The 17,696-nt window shown below is 39.8% G+C and overlaps 1 protein-coding gene across 13 annotated transcripts in view; it reads right to left on the bottom strand.

Moving 5' to 3' along the window:
• ATF7IP (activating transcription factor 7 interacting protein) overlaps positions 1-17,696 on the bottom strand; it is a 66,549-nt gene that overhangs the window by 11,915 nt on the left and 36,938 nt on the right. For all 13 annotated transcript variants that reach the window (XR_014539034.1, XR_014539035.1, XR_014539036.1 and 10 more), the window contains 8 exons: positions 10,389-10,469; positions 8,242-8,387; positions 6,801-6,938; positions 5,588-5,653; positions 4,597-4,670; positions 3,585-3,673; positions 1,325-1,975; positions 1,011-1,096 (listed from right to left, as the gene is read on the bottom strand). Coding sequence is in view for 10 of the 13 variants with exons in the window: in XM_083573757.1 (XP_083429883.1) it covers positions 1,011-1,096; positions 1,325-1,975; positions 3,585-3,673; positions 4,597-4,670; positions 5,588-5,653; positions 6,801-6,938; positions 8,242-8,387; positions 10,389-10,469 (1,331 nt within the window). In the remaining 3 variants the exon portion in view is untranslated. The remainder of the gene's footprint in view (positions 1-1,010; positions 1,097-1,324; positions 1,976-3,584; positions 3,674-4,596; positions 4,671-5,587; positions 5,654-6,800; positions 6,939-8,241; positions 8,388-10,388; positions 10,470-17,696) is intronic.

Raw genomic sequence — 17,696 nt, 5'->3', positions numbered from 1 at the left:
TCTTCCCAGGCTGAGAGGGAAAATGGTGAAAACGGGTTATTTATTGAGATAGTAATTTCTGCAGCTGTTGTTAAAGTTGCAAAACAACAAAGCACGGGACGGAGCAATGGATACATTTTTGAAACAACAATGGAATATCAGCTTCGCCCAAGGCAACAACCGGTGGAAAGAAAGACATAACATCTTACCGGGACAGAAAGAAACACTGCAGACAGAATAATTGCCACACACAGAAAGGACAAGGATATAGTTTGAGTTCCTCGCTTGTAGTTTTAAAATGTTAAATTAAGATCTTTTCTGTTCTAAAGAAAATGCCTTTGCAGATTTTTTCTTATCTCTGCATCCATAGTAAAGGTCAAGGGACCCCTGACCATTAGGTCCAGTCGTGGCCGACTCTGGGGTTGCGGCGCTCATCTCGCTTTATTGGCCGAGAGAGCTGGCGTACAGCTTCCGGGTCATGTGGCGAACCAGAGCAGCGCACGGAAACCTCTGCATCCATAGTCTCCTTTTAATGCCTTTTTTCTCTCCTTTTAATGCTGTCCTTATATTTGTTGTTAATTTTTACAGTCGATAACAAGAGTTAACTTTTTAACTTGCAGAGTCTCTTGCTCTTCCATATAAACACACATTTGCCTCTTCTCATAATTTAGGGTACATATACAAGCAGTGACCATTTCACACAGGAGTTCCATTCCCGACCTCCATGCATGTAGGTGGAGCACACATAAGGTTTATGTTCAATTGTGTTAGGGCTTTTCAAGCTTTAGATAAAGATCCGTGTTCCTTCACAGATGAAGTCATTTTGGCATGTAAGTGGTAAATAAAATAAATATAATCTTGTATATCAACTACTTGTCACATACTGGTATAATTTTTTTAGTAACATTAATTTTCTGCTAGCATTTTGAAAAACAAAATCTGTATTTGCTAAAAATGTAACAACGTCCAAGGTGATTTACTGAATGAGGAAGAAACTGAAACCATATAAAGAAAAATAAAAACCAACTTACCTGTGCAGCTGTCTCGGGTCCTTTTTTGTTTGCTGAAATATCTGCTGGTGGCAGCGAAGGCAGTAGCAACCTGGATGTTTGACTCTCTGAAGGAGGCGAGAAACCACATTTCATTGGCTATTAAGCAATGTACTTTATAACACATATACTTAGTTTAACAGCAATCATTGCAAACACTTAACAGTCAATCATATATGGTGAACTGAGTACTAAATATGGAACTCTGAAAGTTCAGATTTATTTCAAAATCAACATGTTCCCCCGTACACCAGTTTTCTACCCTAGTGCAAGTGCAGTGGACATATAAAACTTACCAACTCTAGGTGTTGCTGCAGTGCTTGCTTCAGAAGGAGTTGTACTGCTGAAGGCTGACAGAGGTATCTTCATCTGTATGGAATTCCTATTGATGGGAGGAGTATACACCCCTGATGTGCTTACAGTAGCCAAAGTAGTCCTTGCGGCTTGTGCAACAGGGTGTGCTGTTGATACAGCCTGCACAGCTAGAGTTGTCCCTATAGAACACCCAACACCGGCTGAAGAGTTCCTCTGAATGTTAGAGCTGGGCACAGATGAGCTGCTTGGTTTTATTGAATTAGCCGATGACAGAGACAATGGAGTTTTGGTCAAGTTGCCAACATTAGATTGACTTTGTACAGGTATAAATTCCACGTTGCCAGATTGCTGGTTAGTAACCAAAGTACCAGTATGGCCTTGCAGGATCTGAGGCTGGGAGGACATTGCAACAGGTACATGCAGTATTACTGGCAAAGACTGCAATGAAACAGACATTGGCTGTGCGCTTCCACCAGCCACTTGACTCGTGCCGACTACTGTTGCTGTGTTGGCCGCAGGTAGAACCGAAGTTGACAAGGAGCCAGAAGTCAATGGTGCAGAGGTGACAGGAGTCTGTGGTTTTGGATGTCCACTGATGGCTGTCTGTGGAGTACTAAGAGGGGTAGCAGACACTACAAAATAGTAAAAAGATAATTGTTTTAAAAATCTATGCCAATTGAACTACTTCCATCAATAAAGTAGAATATATCAACTTGATATCTGAGGTCAAGATGGACTGAAGAAGCCTGTACAGGACTGGAAACAGGAATCATGATTATAGAGAACATTCTTTGGAATTCACTCTTTAAAACATGTTGTAATGGCGTGTGCTAATTTGAACCTTTTTCTGTGGTTTATTTCTGTAGATCATGGCACCAGTAAAGTTGTCATAACTTGATATAAAATATATAAAATATACCCTTCAATTAACTATTTTAACCTTGGTACAAGGTGTACAGTGACTCTGTCCCTGTGCTTCCCTTGAAATATTATCGGCCAACAGCATTCCTTGGAAGCCACTGGAAACAGAGTAAGACTAGCATTCTATATATTACAACACAGAGGTGTATGTCAAATGTTTTCTTTGAATTTGTACTCTATTTGAATATTTTCTATGGGTCTAGGTTTGGTAAAGACTGGCTGTTTCCATCTATAGTTGTGCCCTCAAAAGCTCTTCTGATCACAAAGCTTCTGATGCAAGAGCTGTCTGTTGCATCAGTACCTGCATTGACTTAGATGTTTTATTGGTTTCAGAATATCCGAAGAAGTGTGCATGCACACGAAAGCTTATACCAAGAACAAACTCAGTTGGTCTCTAAGGTGCTACTAGACATTTTTTATATATATTTGGTTTCAGAATTGATATGGAAAATGCTCTTACGTAAACATCTATTGTAGTAGTTTGGATGAGTACAATTTAATTACACCTGAGGATGCTGACAAGAGCAGACAAGTTTCTAACAGAAATCTTAAGTTGCAACCCTTGTTTTCCTTGGCTTCTAATGGGCTAGTTGGCATACACTGAACCTCTTAGTCAGCATGAAGCTTAATGCATCCTTCTTGGAGGATGCCAGAGGAGAGATGTAAGGGGTACAACCCTGGATTTTCCAGTGGTTTTCAATACTACAGTATTCTTCTGGGTTGGAAATTGTGGTGTGTGTGTGCTGTGATGTGGTGGTTCTGCTTCTTTTCTTGACAGAAGGTTATGGGAAGTGGTGCTAGAATAGTATTCTCCCTCAAAGTTCTGTTTTTTCTTCTTTGCTTTGAAACATCTACATGAAACAACTGATAAAGTTAATCTGAAATATGGGGCTCTGTGTTATCAGAATGCTTATGGCATGTAGTTCTTTCACTTATTTCAGATGAGATGGTGGCATCCCTAAATGCACTACTGATAACAGGACTGATTTATGAAAGGAGAGGCCAGGGGAGGGGACGAAAGAGAACACAGGAGAGCAGAAGTGTCCCGCACTAAGCAGAAAAACTGAGAGCAAACACTTTTCATTTCTGTGTTCATTACAGCTCTTGAATAATAAAAAGTGATCTGTAGTAGTGAATAGATGTTGTTTCTATAACAAGACATCATATAGTGCCACCACTGAGTTCAAAAAGGAGAGCAACATCTGCTGCTGCTTTTGATACTCATAACTTTCATCTGAAAGATTTATACTAAGGCACTTTTCTTGGATAAAGAAGGGGGGAGAGGTTAAATACATATCTGAGACGTGAGAAACATTCTACCTGTATTCACAGGGGACTGTAAAGTATTTGATGTGGTATCTCCTACATTTCTCTTGGACTCCAGCATTTGTCTTACTGTTCCGGCATTTCTGTGGAATAAAGATACTTGTTAGCTGTACTTGTTAGCTGTTAGGTGAAGCAAAGAGCAGTACAGGGGAAAGCTATTTTTGAAATTTGAAGTAATTTATCTCTATCCATTTATTCAGCAGTATCTCACAATATCACTAGTTACATTGTATATGTGCAGGAGTGTAATAAGCCACCCAGAGTGGCTGGGACAACTCAGTCAGATGGATGGGGTATAAATTATTATTATTATTATTATTATTATTATTATTATTATTATTACTATTATTATTATTTTGAATTCCTGAAAAATTGAGAACCAAAACTATTATTGGCTCTAATTTTATACAGGTATGTTAATTTTTGATGACTGCATGAGAACTGATTAAAACATTCATATTTTTAACAGTAGAAGAGAACAGGGCACAGCTACCTAGTTCACATGTCATTATACACCATAGTGAAAAACAGACTATGGTTTAATGTAAACTAGCAGCATGTTCAGTGGTTCTTGCTCTGTCTCTGTGCTGCTGGCCTGTTATGAACCTCGACTTGTGGTTTGTCTCCCTCAAACAAACCACGGTAGTAAGCCAAGAACAGATCTAAAGATATGCTCATGGTTTGTTTGGAAAGAAATGAGCTTGGATTTGGATGTTATGAAAAGTCAGATACTGGCTTGTTTCCCAGCAGAGGTGCAGCAACAGGGAAGAAGTGGAACAACAACATGTGCACAGTGTGCACTAGCATGCAGATTGTTCACATTAAACCAAACTTTGTTTTTAATTACGGTTAAATATGATGTATGAACTGGGCTAGTATATAACAGGAAAACGAGTCCATCAGCCAAGATATATTGTATTTTTATGCAAATGTGTCATTCCAAGTACATAAGGCAAGTTCCACAAGTCCACAATATGAGTGTAACAGCTATATTCTCAAAGCTTACCGATACGCCACGCTGTTGATATTGCCTGTGTCGCCCACTGCTTTTCCTGGGGAATGGGGTGTGTTTTGTAGATTCTAAAAAGTAACGCAAACCAAGGTGAGACCTATGTCCTCAAAGTCACAAAGCATACATGGTATACTTTTTTACTGTCAGGACTCCAAAATTATTAAGTTGCTTTGTGAGTACTTCATTATACAGTTTACTCACAACTTGCATATATTTAACTTGTGCAACGCAGCTTTATGTTATTGATGGCTGGCCAACTGAAATTACACAAATTAAACACACACAAGGGCCACCCAAGATCTTATGAGAGCCTCCCAAGCACGTATGAGAGCTTCCCAAAGCATCCTTCTCTGCCAAATCCAGAGTCCCACTACTCCCACCAGACAAGGCTGAAAAATTGGGTGGAGGTGTGCTTGGGGAGGATAAAATGCCTCTTTGCTGAGTAAGTGCCCTGGTTGGTGCAGTGAAGAGGCCTAAACTGGGGCAGTTTGCTGTCACATGGCAGAAGTAGGAGAGTTCAGGATCTCACAGATCCTGTTCTGGCTCTGCCCCCTCAATACCCCATTTCTGGGGTTTCTGCTGGTGACACTTCTGCTTTCCCATTTGGAAGGGGGCATTAGGGATCTCATTGCCATCTCAACCAAAACCCCTCCAGAGCAGATTGGGTGTTAAATAACAGAACAATTCCAATCACGGACTATATTTTTGCATCTCACTGACATTCAACTTCTGCCATCCAGTTTTCTGCTTTATATACCTGCTAACGAAGATTTTACTTCATGCATCTAGTGAAGTGGGCTTGAGCCCATAAAACTGAATAAATTTATTAATCTTTATTTTTCCTTCCTACTTCAAGAAGAAAACTGTGGCCTTTTGAGTTCCTCACTGTGAGCTATGGTCATTTCAATGAAGTCCAATCTGATTACAACCAAGGTAAATTTTGATCTAACAGTAATCAGAAACATGAAAAAATATCTGTCCTTACTTCTTGTCTTTTCTTTGAATCCTCTCTGGCTGCTCCAAAACGTCTAGTTAATCTTGCAATTTTAGCCTTAAAAAAAAAAAGAGAGAGAAATATGACAGAGAAATCAGATACAATCTCAAAAAGTATTTTAGTTTAATTCAATTTTGCTTTGATGGTTAGTCGTATCAACAAATGAGGTCAAAATAATAAAAATAAAATAAATACAATTCCTCATTTCCAGTGATTATGTATCCAATTTATCAGGAGCATCTGGGTGCACAGGGTGTCAAGCGATGCTTACCAGGCTGGTGGATGGGGCAAGGCAGGAGCACTGGTGGAATCAATTTGGTGCTTCCACCATTGTATCTGCGCCACCTCAAACTCACCCTCACTCTGCACTGCTCTGGTATGCAGCGGTAATACTGCTGTTGGGTAGCCTGCTCTGAGGCAGAGTCCCACCTACCTGGCCATTCCTAGCCCCAACCTTCACAATCACTGAGATTTTGTCAGACAGGATGCTAGTGCTCCCAGGGGAAACTGGAAAATGATAAATTAATTCTGTTTCTAGTGTCTCAATTTGTCCCTTCATCAAACAAACAAACCCAATATTTATTGAAAAGTTATTTTTCAAGTCTATTGGCAGGGCCTTCAATTTCACATCAAATACAAGGCTCTCGGACATCCAGGATGACAGTTCATGTAGGGAAGCTAAGTAAAGCTAACCCAAAGATGGGCAGTAACTAAGTCATTTAAGTAACAAATGGTCCCTTCATTTAAATGAGTTTACTGATAAGTTTGACTAACTCTGAATATCAACAGAGTACTATTTTTTTTCCATTTTGTTATAATATTATTTCCAAATGATTTATCTGCACAAGTAACTGCCCTTTTCTGAGGCTGTATCCCTCTCTCCACCTCTATTCGCTTCTATAATTGCTGCCCAAGAGCCAGACCCTTCCCTTCTGTGAGAGTGGTTAAGCTGTAGCTCCTCATTAAACACAGCTTAACAAGCATTTCCTAAAAGAACCTTTTCTTTTGCCAAAAGCTAGCATTAAACTGATATGTAGATTTTATTTCAACACAAAAGATAAAACAAACACAAAACCAAAAAAAAAGAGTATTAGTATCTGAAGGAAAAATTACACACACCAACAGGAGCCTTACTTTTTAATGTTGAAAAAATATCTTTTGAAAAACAATGCCACAAAGTCTTAAAACAGATCTGCATATGTACCTGTAATTCGGTAAGGACAGTTTTATGTCTCTTGCTACATTCAATCTTATCTACTCTGGTTTTCAGATCTGCTAGATTTTTATCAAACACAGCGCACTGCAGTGCGTTGAACTTTTCTTCTAGCAACCGCTGGATGACCTACAAAAACACATGAAAATGCTAATATTAACATTTTATATACAGTACAATTAGCACATATGTCACTCAGCATTACATAACTCTTTATTAGGTTATCTAATTAAACTATATTTTAGTATTTAAACAAAACTTAAGATCAATAATTGGGTTTTTGCTTGTTGATCATGTAGTTTCATTAAACATGTCTATGAAAAATCTTTTTTGGATCTCAGTGTTTGCAAGCAAGTGAAATCATTCTCTGCATTCCTTTTTGGATCCACACCCTTAATGGTTTTAGAGGAAGAGTCACACTTGTTAGTTTGTCGTGTCTAAAATGCCAACTATGTCCCATATTTATTTGTAGACTGTGTTCTTTACAACATGTATTTGAAAAGGGATTTCCTCTTATATTTAGAGCACAAAATCTACAACCTATTTAAGGGTAGCTATTTGTATATAACAGAAAGTTACAGATAGACAACAACTTCCAGTGTCTTTCCAGCACTCACTAAAGACTTTCCTCTCCCAACAAGCCATTTAAGTGGATATATTTATCCCAGTTTTGACCACAATGTCAATGAAACTGTATTTATACATTTTTATTGTTATTTTGATTATTATATTATTTTTGGGTGCATTATACAAATCACCTTTTCTGATTTGCATATAAACAAGCATCCACAGGGCTGCACTACATGTGGCATACAAGTTAGAGAACCCTCCAGATGTTGCTGGACAACACTCATCATTCCTAAGCCACAAGCCATACTATCAGTCTAGTCTGAGACTTTCCTAATCTCACATGTTAAGGATTATATTGCATGAGGGTCTTGATACGATACAGCAAGATCCTACTTAAGCCATTTTAAGAGATGTTTGGTATACGCTCTTAATTAGTAAATTAAAAAGTCAGATCAGTGGTGTTCTTAGGACTAAAGACTTAACCAGCATTCTTTGCAAAAAAAACAACAACCGCCCCCATAACAACCAACAGGCGGGTCAGCCAGTAACTGGCCAGTGGTCCACGGACTACTCTGTGTTCACCACAGATATAAGGAGCTAAAGAGGAAGAATGTATTTCCTGGTCTGACTGTTGCCAAACTAAATATGAAATATTGGTCTACTCCAGTATTAAATATTTCTATCTGATGGGATCAATGGGAACTTAATAACAATACAATAGTTTCCTTTCACTCAATTCACCACAACACAGTGAAATATTCTGATCTTCAAGACAAAATGTTTGCAAGTTGATGCTGGTGGAAAAGAAGTGTTTGAAATTAAAAGGCCAAATGTCTGCAAGATAAGCGGGAATCAACTCTACCTTTTCTAGTTTCTGGTTAATATCTCCTCTGGTTGTAATTTTTACTTCAAATTCTGCTTCATATTCTTCACCCGTATGTCGACGGCGTTTAGAATGGACATTGTCCATATCCTCTGATTTGGAACGCTTTCTTCTTGATGCCTCACCTAGAAGGATACAGCACACTCTTCAAGGAACTCTACTGACCACCAAAATATTCTTCATTCAAGACAAATAACTTGAAAAATAAATATTCATCTGGTTCTCTCACTGCGAGAAGCAAAGTTACAGGAAACCAGGTGGAGGGCCTTCTCAGTAGTGGTGCCCTCCCTATGGATGCCCTTCCTCCAGATGTCAAGGAGATAAAATAATTACACAACTTTTATGGAAAACATCTGAAGGGATTTCTGTACCATGAGGTTTTTAACACTTGATATTTTTATTATGTTTTTAGATATGCTGCAAGCTGCCCAGAGTGCCTAGGGAAACCCAGCCAGATGGGTGGGTTATAAATTATAGAATTGTTGTTGTTGTTATCAGTTTAAAAGGAATACAAAATGCATGGCATAATAACTTTCACTTATTTTACTGCACTGTTGACTCAGTGGTCCCACCTCATCAATTACTGCCAACACTATGTCACATATACTCATGAGGACTTGAATATGTTGTTCTGAGGTCTGTTGTAGCCCAGAGATTCTGTAACAAAGTGGCAGTTGAAGTTTTTCTTTTAGAAGTTTTAGGTGCAGAGATTCCAAATGACCAGAAGGGACTATTTATGTATGCTACTACAGCTGCCCACATATTGTTAGCTCAGAGATGGAAAGAAAATACAATACCTACCAAGGAAGAATGGCAGAAAAAACTAATGGACTAGGCCGAAATAGCAAAATTGACTGGAAGAATTAGGGACCAGGAAGAATCGAATTTTAATAAGGAATGGGAAAGTACATAATGTAGCTGAGAAATTATTGTAAACAATTAAAATCATTAGTAGGATTGATATTGGGACGCGGGTGGCGCTGTGGGTTAAACCACAGAGCCTAGGACTTGCCGATCAGAAGGTCGGTGGTTTGAATCCCCACGATGGGGTGAGCTCCTGTTGCTTGGTCCCTGCTCCTGCCAACCTAGCAGTTCGAAAGCACGTCAAAGTGCAAGTAGATAAATAGGTACCGCTCCGGCGGGAAGGTAAACGGCGTTTCCGTGCGCTGCTCTGGTTTGCCAGAATTAGTTATGCTGGCCACATGACCCGGAAGCTGTACACCGGCTCCCTCGGCCAATAAAGCGAGATGAGCGCCGCAACCCCAGAGTCGGCCACGACTGGACCTAATGGGGTCCCTTTACCCTTTACCTTTACTAGGACTGATATAATACTTGTAGGCAGTGCTTTTTTTCTTTAAAAAATGTTTAGCTGTACTCTCATTTTGACTCAAGAAAATCACCATTTTATAGTTCAAATTGGGAGAAATAAATACAGTAAAAGTACAAAGATTCACAAAATGTTTAGGAGTATGCGTCCCCCCATGTCCCCCCAGAGAAAAAGCACTGTTTGTAGGTAAAAGCTGAAGTATGGACTATTTAAAGATTGGTAAATTTTGAGTAACAGAGGAGATACAGGAGAAAAGCGTTGGCATAATGATCCACAAAAGGGGTGAGGGAAGTCAAAGAGGATTTATTGATTCGATCTTAATTCCTTTCTTTGTTGTTTGTAAACTTGAAAATGCAAAATAAACTCTTTTTTAAAAGAGGAGAAAATGAGAAGGGCTGCTCCATTCTCTTTTAACAGTTTGCGGTACATAAGGGTGGGGAGATATATCACAAGGGTAAAACCTCTGCTCCCCTTCACCATACAGGGATGTTTCAGGAAGAAGGAACAAAAAAGACTACCTTTTAGCCTTTCTCACTCATCTGCTATTTAGCCCTGAACCTTCTAGTACTATAACACATAGCAAAGCATGGCTAGATGGGGAAAACAGCGTGAACAGCACTACAAAGCTCCTGTTTCAAGATGGCTGGCGAGAAGCGCTCCTGTTAAGACGGTTGGAATATATGCAAACATTTCAGTGAAGATATTATGGATGTACACAACTTCCAAAAGTGTCTGAATACAGGAATGCAGCAATTCAATTCCTTGCAGCAAAACTATTTTTCATCTTTGCCATACATACCTTTTTCTGGTGGTCTCTCTTCCTCCTTGTTATGCTCCTTTTCTTCTACTTTTTCCAGTTCTTTTTCATCATCTTTGTCTTCTGCGAGAAAGATAAACCACTTTACCTTATTGAACAAAGCCTGTCCAGTTATGTGTTGAAAAATATGTTCACAGCTCGTTATGTAAATTACTTTCTTATGTGTACAGGTAAACACACAGAAAAAATAACCTGAAATTTTAGTTTAAAAAACCCCATACACCATTACGTAGTTACCGTGGGAATTAGACTTTACAGAGTTATGCAAAAGAGAGCCCAGGCCATTTCACCCTTTTCCCTCCTATAAAAACTAAAAAACTCTCTTTTAAAGTTTAAATAAGTAACTTTTACTCAGTGTACTTGCACTTGTTAAATATACAAGGCAGGAAGGTGTAACTTACGTTACCAACACATATTACATTGATTTGTATCTATGACAAAACTGTAACAGATTAACTCCGAGGCAGGCAGCAGCACAGCAGTTCAGCTGCTCTCACACAAAATACTGCTACTGACATTACTGTACCAACTGACATAACTGTCTCAGGCATATGACATCACAGAGTTCTACAGTCCTTGAGATCAGGAACCCTTTAGTTAACATTCTGGATGCTTTCATCCCACAGTTACATCAACCAGTAATATCTTAGCATTACCCCTCGAGCAAGTAAATCACAATGTTTTCTAAACATTTTAAACCTCATTCTACTATTTAATCAATATGCAAGCACTCACTTCTAAGCACTAATGTTATTGCCACATTTATTTTCTCAAGTCTCAGGTCTCTTCCTAAAAACTTTTAATTTCAGCAAGATGGGATTCCAGTTGTAGGTTTATTGCAGTATTTAGGAAAGGATAAAACCAAAGTATCACTTAAAGAAGTGACAGGGATTTATGAAATTTATTATTTAACAAAGTTTATATAGCACTTATTTTTAAAAAATTCACTTCTAAGCAGTTTACGAAACATTGAAATTTGTAATTAAAAAGTTTAAATTGGGTGTTTTTAAAGCATTCAAAATATAATAAAAATCAATTGTAACTAAAAAGAAATAAAACACATGAAACATAGGTAAAAGTAAAGATACCCACATCCTGGACATGGAACATACTGTATTTTTCGCTCTATAGGATGCACTTTTCCCCCTCCAAAAATTAAGGGAAAATGTGTGTGCGTCCTATGGAGCGAATGCAGGCTCCTTGGCTTCAGCGAAAGGAACCTGAAGCCTCCGGAGCGCAGCGGGAACTCGCACTGCACTCCAAAGGCTTCAGGGATAGCTGCCTGAAGCCTCCGGAACACAGCGGGAGGTCCCGCTGCGCTCCAGAGGCTTCAGGTTCCTTTTGCTGAAGCCTGGAGAGCAAGACTCTCCCGGCTTCAGCAGAAAGGGAGAGCTGCGCAGCGCCCCTTCAGCCAAGCGGGAGGAGAAATGGAAGGGGCTCCGTTTCTCCTAAAGCTTCGCTGAAGGGGCGCTGAGCAGAGAGGGGAAGATTTTTTTTTTATTGTTCTCCCCCTCTAAAACAAGGTGCATCCTAGAGAGCGAAAAATATGGTATCTGGAGAGGCTTCAGGAGATTGATCTTGAAGCACTCCCTGTGAATTTTCTCCTTAGGGGAGTGCAACCCCATCCAGGGCAGGCAATTGACCACCTTCTTGGACCAGGAACCACCAGGATTCAAACTCAGCTTGTTGTCTCTCATCTGTCCCACCACTGTGGCCAGGTAATGAATCCAGGGCCTGCACAGCCTCTCTGGATTCAGATGTTATAGGGAATTAGAGTACTAACAACACCTTGCCCCCCCCAATATTAATGACCACTCCCAGTAGCACCCATAGCGTAACTGCCACGGGGCCAAAGAGTGCTGCTTTCTGGATTTGGTCCCATAGGGAAGACCAAAACCATTGTAACACAATGTCCCCAATTTCCATTCTATAGAGCTTTTCTAGGATAATATCATGGCCAATGGCATCAAAAGCCACAGAGAGATCGTAAGTTAACATAGCTTATTTCATAATGCAGGTTAATTGTTGGACTGGGACCAATCAAAGGGAGTATCTCTTCACTGTTTACAAGAGCAATTCAAAGTGCTGCTGCTTACTTTAAAATCTCCTGATTCCAGGCAAACTTTCAGAACTACCACCTCTGTATCAGCACATCAAAACACTGAGGTAGCAGTCAGAGGCCCACCTTCAGGTGCCTCCACTATCAAGAGCAGAATTTTTAAAGGCAGATGGTGACTGGGAAAAGGGCATTCTCAGCTGCGGCACCTTATTTATGGAATTCTTTTCCCCAAAGAGGCGTCTTAGTGCTGCCAGTTTTATCTGTTAAACTTTTAAACAGGAAATGTTTTGCTGTGTTTGGCTTTTATTGTTATGAGCCTCCTTGAGAATGTTTGCATTGATAGGCAGCATAGAAATCATCTGAATAAATGTGTGGGTCTTAGAACAAATGTTCATGTGTAGTTGAGGTATTAAGATCTCTCTCATCACAACCAGTTTGTTAGCTGGTTACAGAGTAGCTGATCTTACTTTTTGCACTACATCTCTATTCCACCTTTCCCCAAAGGACTTCAAGGTGGCATGCATAGTTATGGCCCTTCCTCACAACAAACTTATGAGGTAGGTTAGTCAGAGAGGCAGGGACTTGGCCCAAGTTCAGCCAAAGAACTTAACAGCTGAGTGAGGATTTGAATCCTAATCTCTCAGGCCCTAGTCCAGATCACCAACCACCCCACCAAACTCATGAAGGTGTATGGGCCAATTATGATTGCCCACACACTAACAAAGGGTGGTTTCTTATCTGCTATTAGTTCTAAGGGTGCAATCCAGCAGAATACATGGATTTTGAACAGTGTGATGAAGCCAAATTGCTCAATTCTAGAGACTGTGATGAGTTTCCTGAAAAGAATGATCTAGATTCACTTCAATCCGATTTCTGTCCTTGTTTTGAAACTAAAATGGCAAACGGACAGGGAGAGTACAGACATCTTAATCCCCAGGAATTTTCAGTGGCTTTTGATATAACTGGCTATAGCTGCAGAGGTCAATTTCATCCTCCAGTCTGTAAAACATTTACATGAAACCATCTTCATGAAATGTCTGGGGAGGTCACCATTATCCAGAGATTTGGGCTGAGGGATCATCAGTATGCTGATCATATCCAGTTCTGGCATCAGATTCTAGGGAGACATCTGTGTTCCTGCAGATTTGGTATGCACACTATATATTTATTACATTTCCATTCCACTTTTCCTCCCAAAGGAGCCCAGTTCGATATATACTAGATTGAATCTAGAGCCAAGAAGTGAGGCAAACTTCCAGGGGAGGAACATGGTAGATTGAACATCTTTTGTCAGCAGGCTGCTGATGGAGATAATTATGTGGCGATAAATGATAGCCAAACATGATTCTTTGCTAAAAAATTCACTCCGGGGGGGGGGGGGGCAGTGAACAGAGGACTAATCCCTGATGTTCTGAAAGAAGTTTTCTGTGTCAGGAGAACAAGAAGCTGTCAGCTCCTTGGAACTCTGAAAAGGTTAAGTGAATTGTGAGTGGAGGAATCAACATCATGCCCAAAAGCCATAAGATCCTGGTGGGTACGGGGTCTGCAAAAGCCTCTGTTTCTTAATTATTTCTGAGAGGGTTATAATTTATGACTCAGAGATTTCACCATCTGCCAGTTGAAATTTACATTCAATATGTGAGCTGCTTTCTGGCTTCGAGAAGGGAAGGGAGGTTGCTCATAAAAGGCCTGAAGGCAGAACAAAAGCCTGCTCTAATTGTTTAAAAGAACAAGGGAGTTCTGAATGCTATTTCCCCCCTTCTTCTTTCGACCAAAGTGTTGCCTAGAAAGCAAAAGTAACTCTGCCACTTGATCCTTCCTTCAAGGTGGAGACCAGAGATGTAATACATTTCATTTTCACCATCTGTTCTCTCAAACTCTACCATTTCAACCTCATGTTCTGCCATTCATTTATTATTATTGTTTATTAAATCTGTATATTTATTTTATAGTTACTAAACGATTATTTTAAAAAGTTTTATTTATTAAAATAAAAAAAGTGAGTCAGTCAACAACCCTGGTTCTAGATCAATTTCAGGATTCCTCAATGCCAGCTAAGCACCTCTTGAAGGAATGGAAGTCTCTTAACAAGGCAGAACCTATACAGGTCACATCAGTCCTTAAATATGCTTGCATAGTTTTTGGAAAATATAAATTAGTCCGTTTGTAAAAAAAAGTTTTATGTAAGAACTTTTTTGATAAGGTAGCCAAGTACCATATCCATCAATACTGTTAGAATTCCTGCTCCGTGATTGCAGTCATGGGATTGTTGTCTATCACATGATGGTGTATGTTTTGGCTCCACAGTGTGGGAAGTGACAGAGACAGGATGTTTGTGTTACTGTGTTCCGTGAAGTGGGACTATTGTCCTTTGCTCTTTTCCTCTTTGCTGTCTGATGCTAGAGAGAGGGGGAGCCATGTTGCAGTGCTCCGTGTGTGTTTATATGTAAATAAAATAGATTAGCCAAAATGCTGAGTTGCGGAGTTCTGTTACGCAAACTGCAAACACTCTGCGGATCCCTAGGTGTGCCAACGTCTGTTGGCATCGGTCGCTGTGATGTTCGGGCAGAAGAAAGCTTTTGCAGCTCCCGATCAACCAGGAGGGAGAGAACATGCCAGTCGGGCATGTCTCTCTGCCAGGGTCCTACTCGAGTGTAGGACAAGCTCCTGACAAATATATATGACAATGAAATGTGGGGAAAAAACATAGTGAAGTCAACATGCTTTCATGGATGATCTTACATGAATTATCAAATTCACTTAGTAGGTTTTTATGGTGAATCTTGGTTATGTAGAGTGTGGATGTTTTAGTGTTTTCCGCAGGCATGGCCAAACTTGGCCCTCCAGCTGTTTTGGGACTACAACTCCCATCATCCCTAGCTAAAAGGACCAGTGGTCAGGGATGATGGGAACTGTAGTCCCAAAACATCTGGAGGGCCAAGTCTGGCCATGCCTACAGTGTTGACTGCAAGGTTTTTTGAATGCTAATGGCTACTTTTGAGAGAAGGGGGAAATATTGAGTATAATTTGAATTGACTGTCCATAATAGGTTCTGGCAAGTGACTGTGAATGAGAAGTTACATCAACCCAATTAGGCAATGGAGGAAGACAGTATATTATGGGGCTCAGGTAAGGAGGAGGAGCAGCACAGTCATGGGCCATGTCCATTCAAAATCTTTTTTCAGTGGATGCTGGATACAGTATTTCTAGTATCAGCAAGTACATATATCTAAATTATTTATGGAGACACTACAAACCTGGCTAGATAGTGCAAGGTGGGGCAATTTTAGACCCATCAGCTCCAGCAGAAAATAAGTGTACAGGTGTAGCCTATAGGGATTTTATCCTTTCAGCCATGTATCCCCTATGAAGTTTAACCAACTGTGACTTCAAGCACTTTGCACTAGGTGCTAAGGAGGGCCTGGAAAATCTGTTAGCATACTGCCTGTTTTGATGCCTAGCAAACTCTAAATGTATACAGAGAAGTGTGCATCTTGTGTGAAAGTCTTTTCCAAAGCAGTAGTTCTGAGAAACATCTACATCCACAGCAACACACTGAAGCATTTAGCTTAGTATTTGATAGTTGCCATAGAACTTTCCTAATATACTGTTGACATAGACTATTAATTTGTTTGTACAAGCCAAAAATAGGATGATCAGTTGTAACAATGATACATTTATCATGGACAGATTATTTTCTGATACAGGGTTAGAATGCCAGGACACTAACCAGAACTGCAACTCCTAAATAGTCAAAATGATCTGCCCTCAGAAGCTCACAGAGCTCACCTTGTCCAGAATTATGAAGGATTTGTAATCCAGTATTTCAAAAGAAAATGCAAATAGGTGCTTCTGTTGTAGCTGCAGTTGGGCAACCCTCTGGTTTATTGGGGGATTGCAGAGAATAAAGCATCATGACAGCATCATGACAGCTTGAAGACAAATGGTGCAACCCTCAGCTGAATCCAACCAAACATATATGGAATACATTTGACTTATGGCATACTGATGATGGAAGTAGAGATGTTCTTACCTGCACCCACTGCATCCAAAGTGTCATTCATCTGATTTCTTCTAAATATAGTAAAACAGGTTGTAGAAGTACACTAACCCAGAAAGTATGTCCAGATATGTCACTGGTTCACTGCTGAGATATTCCTCAAAGGCACTTCTTAACAGTTCCTCCACCACTGAATGTGAAAAGGATCATGACCAAAACTGGGGTGATGTACTGAAAAGGCCCCAATTTTGGAATGCACTTCCAGGGCAGTGTTTGTTGACTTTTTGGCATGAGATGGAGAACCTTTTCCTGGACGAGGTGTTTTAGAACTTGCTGATTTCGTCTAAGACTTACTTACCTTGGTTACTTGGTTTTTTGCATGTGATTTTTGTTACATGTTAAATTGTTAGCTGCTCCGAGTGCCTTTCAACTAGTGGAGCTCAAAAACAGAAAGCTGTTTTATGTATAAAACTGTTAGGACATCAGGGCACCTGCTCATCACAGCTGTTTCTTTTAGTTTGTTTTTATTCTTTCCATTGGCTAGTTGCATCCAGTTATAAGACATAGTTCCAAGAGTTAAGGAAAATATCAGTGCCATTTTTTGGGAGAGGCATGCGACGTTAATCTTTAAAAAGCAGTGGCCACTATTGCTGAAGAAGTCAACTTTACATCAAGATTGTGGCCATCTCATTTACATTTTGGAGCACTAAGTGGGAAGTGGCTGTGGCCTGAGGCATTCTTTGTGGAAATAATATCAAAGCAGACTGAACTACAGAGACCATTCTAGTTTCACTGATTGCAAAGTCTAGCTGTGATCCAAAATATCTCAACTATATTTGAAAATACTGACCATTTGTTCTTCTGGGCTTGTAAAGGTCTAGAGATTTTATACAGTAATTTCATACCAATTAGTGTCTCAGGATATAGAATTATGAGATACTGTCCTGAAATTCCTCAAGTGTTTGATACTGTCCCCAACACAACATTTACATGAAGTCTGTGGTCAAATTTATGTCCATACACTCCTCAGTATGCTGATGATACCCAACTGCATTTTCATCTTCTGCTCATCCCAGGGCAGCTACCTCCACTGTGAACCAGTGTCTAAACCCTGTAATGTTGAGTGAGGGTAAATGAAATAATATAAATCCAGATTAGGCAGAGAAGATGGGTGGTCCTCTTTATTTGAGGGGAGGTGAGTTCATACTAACTGCTAAAGCAATTTTGCTGC

Source organism: Podarcis filfolensis (assembly GCF_964270895.1).
Source record: "Podarcis filfolensis genome assembly, chromosome: 10".
Taxonomy (NCBI): Eukaryota; Metazoa; Chordata; class Lepidosauria; order Squamata; family Lacertidae; genus Podarcis; species Podarcis filfolensis.
This window is presented reverse-complemented; position numbering and strand designations above follow the sequence as displayed.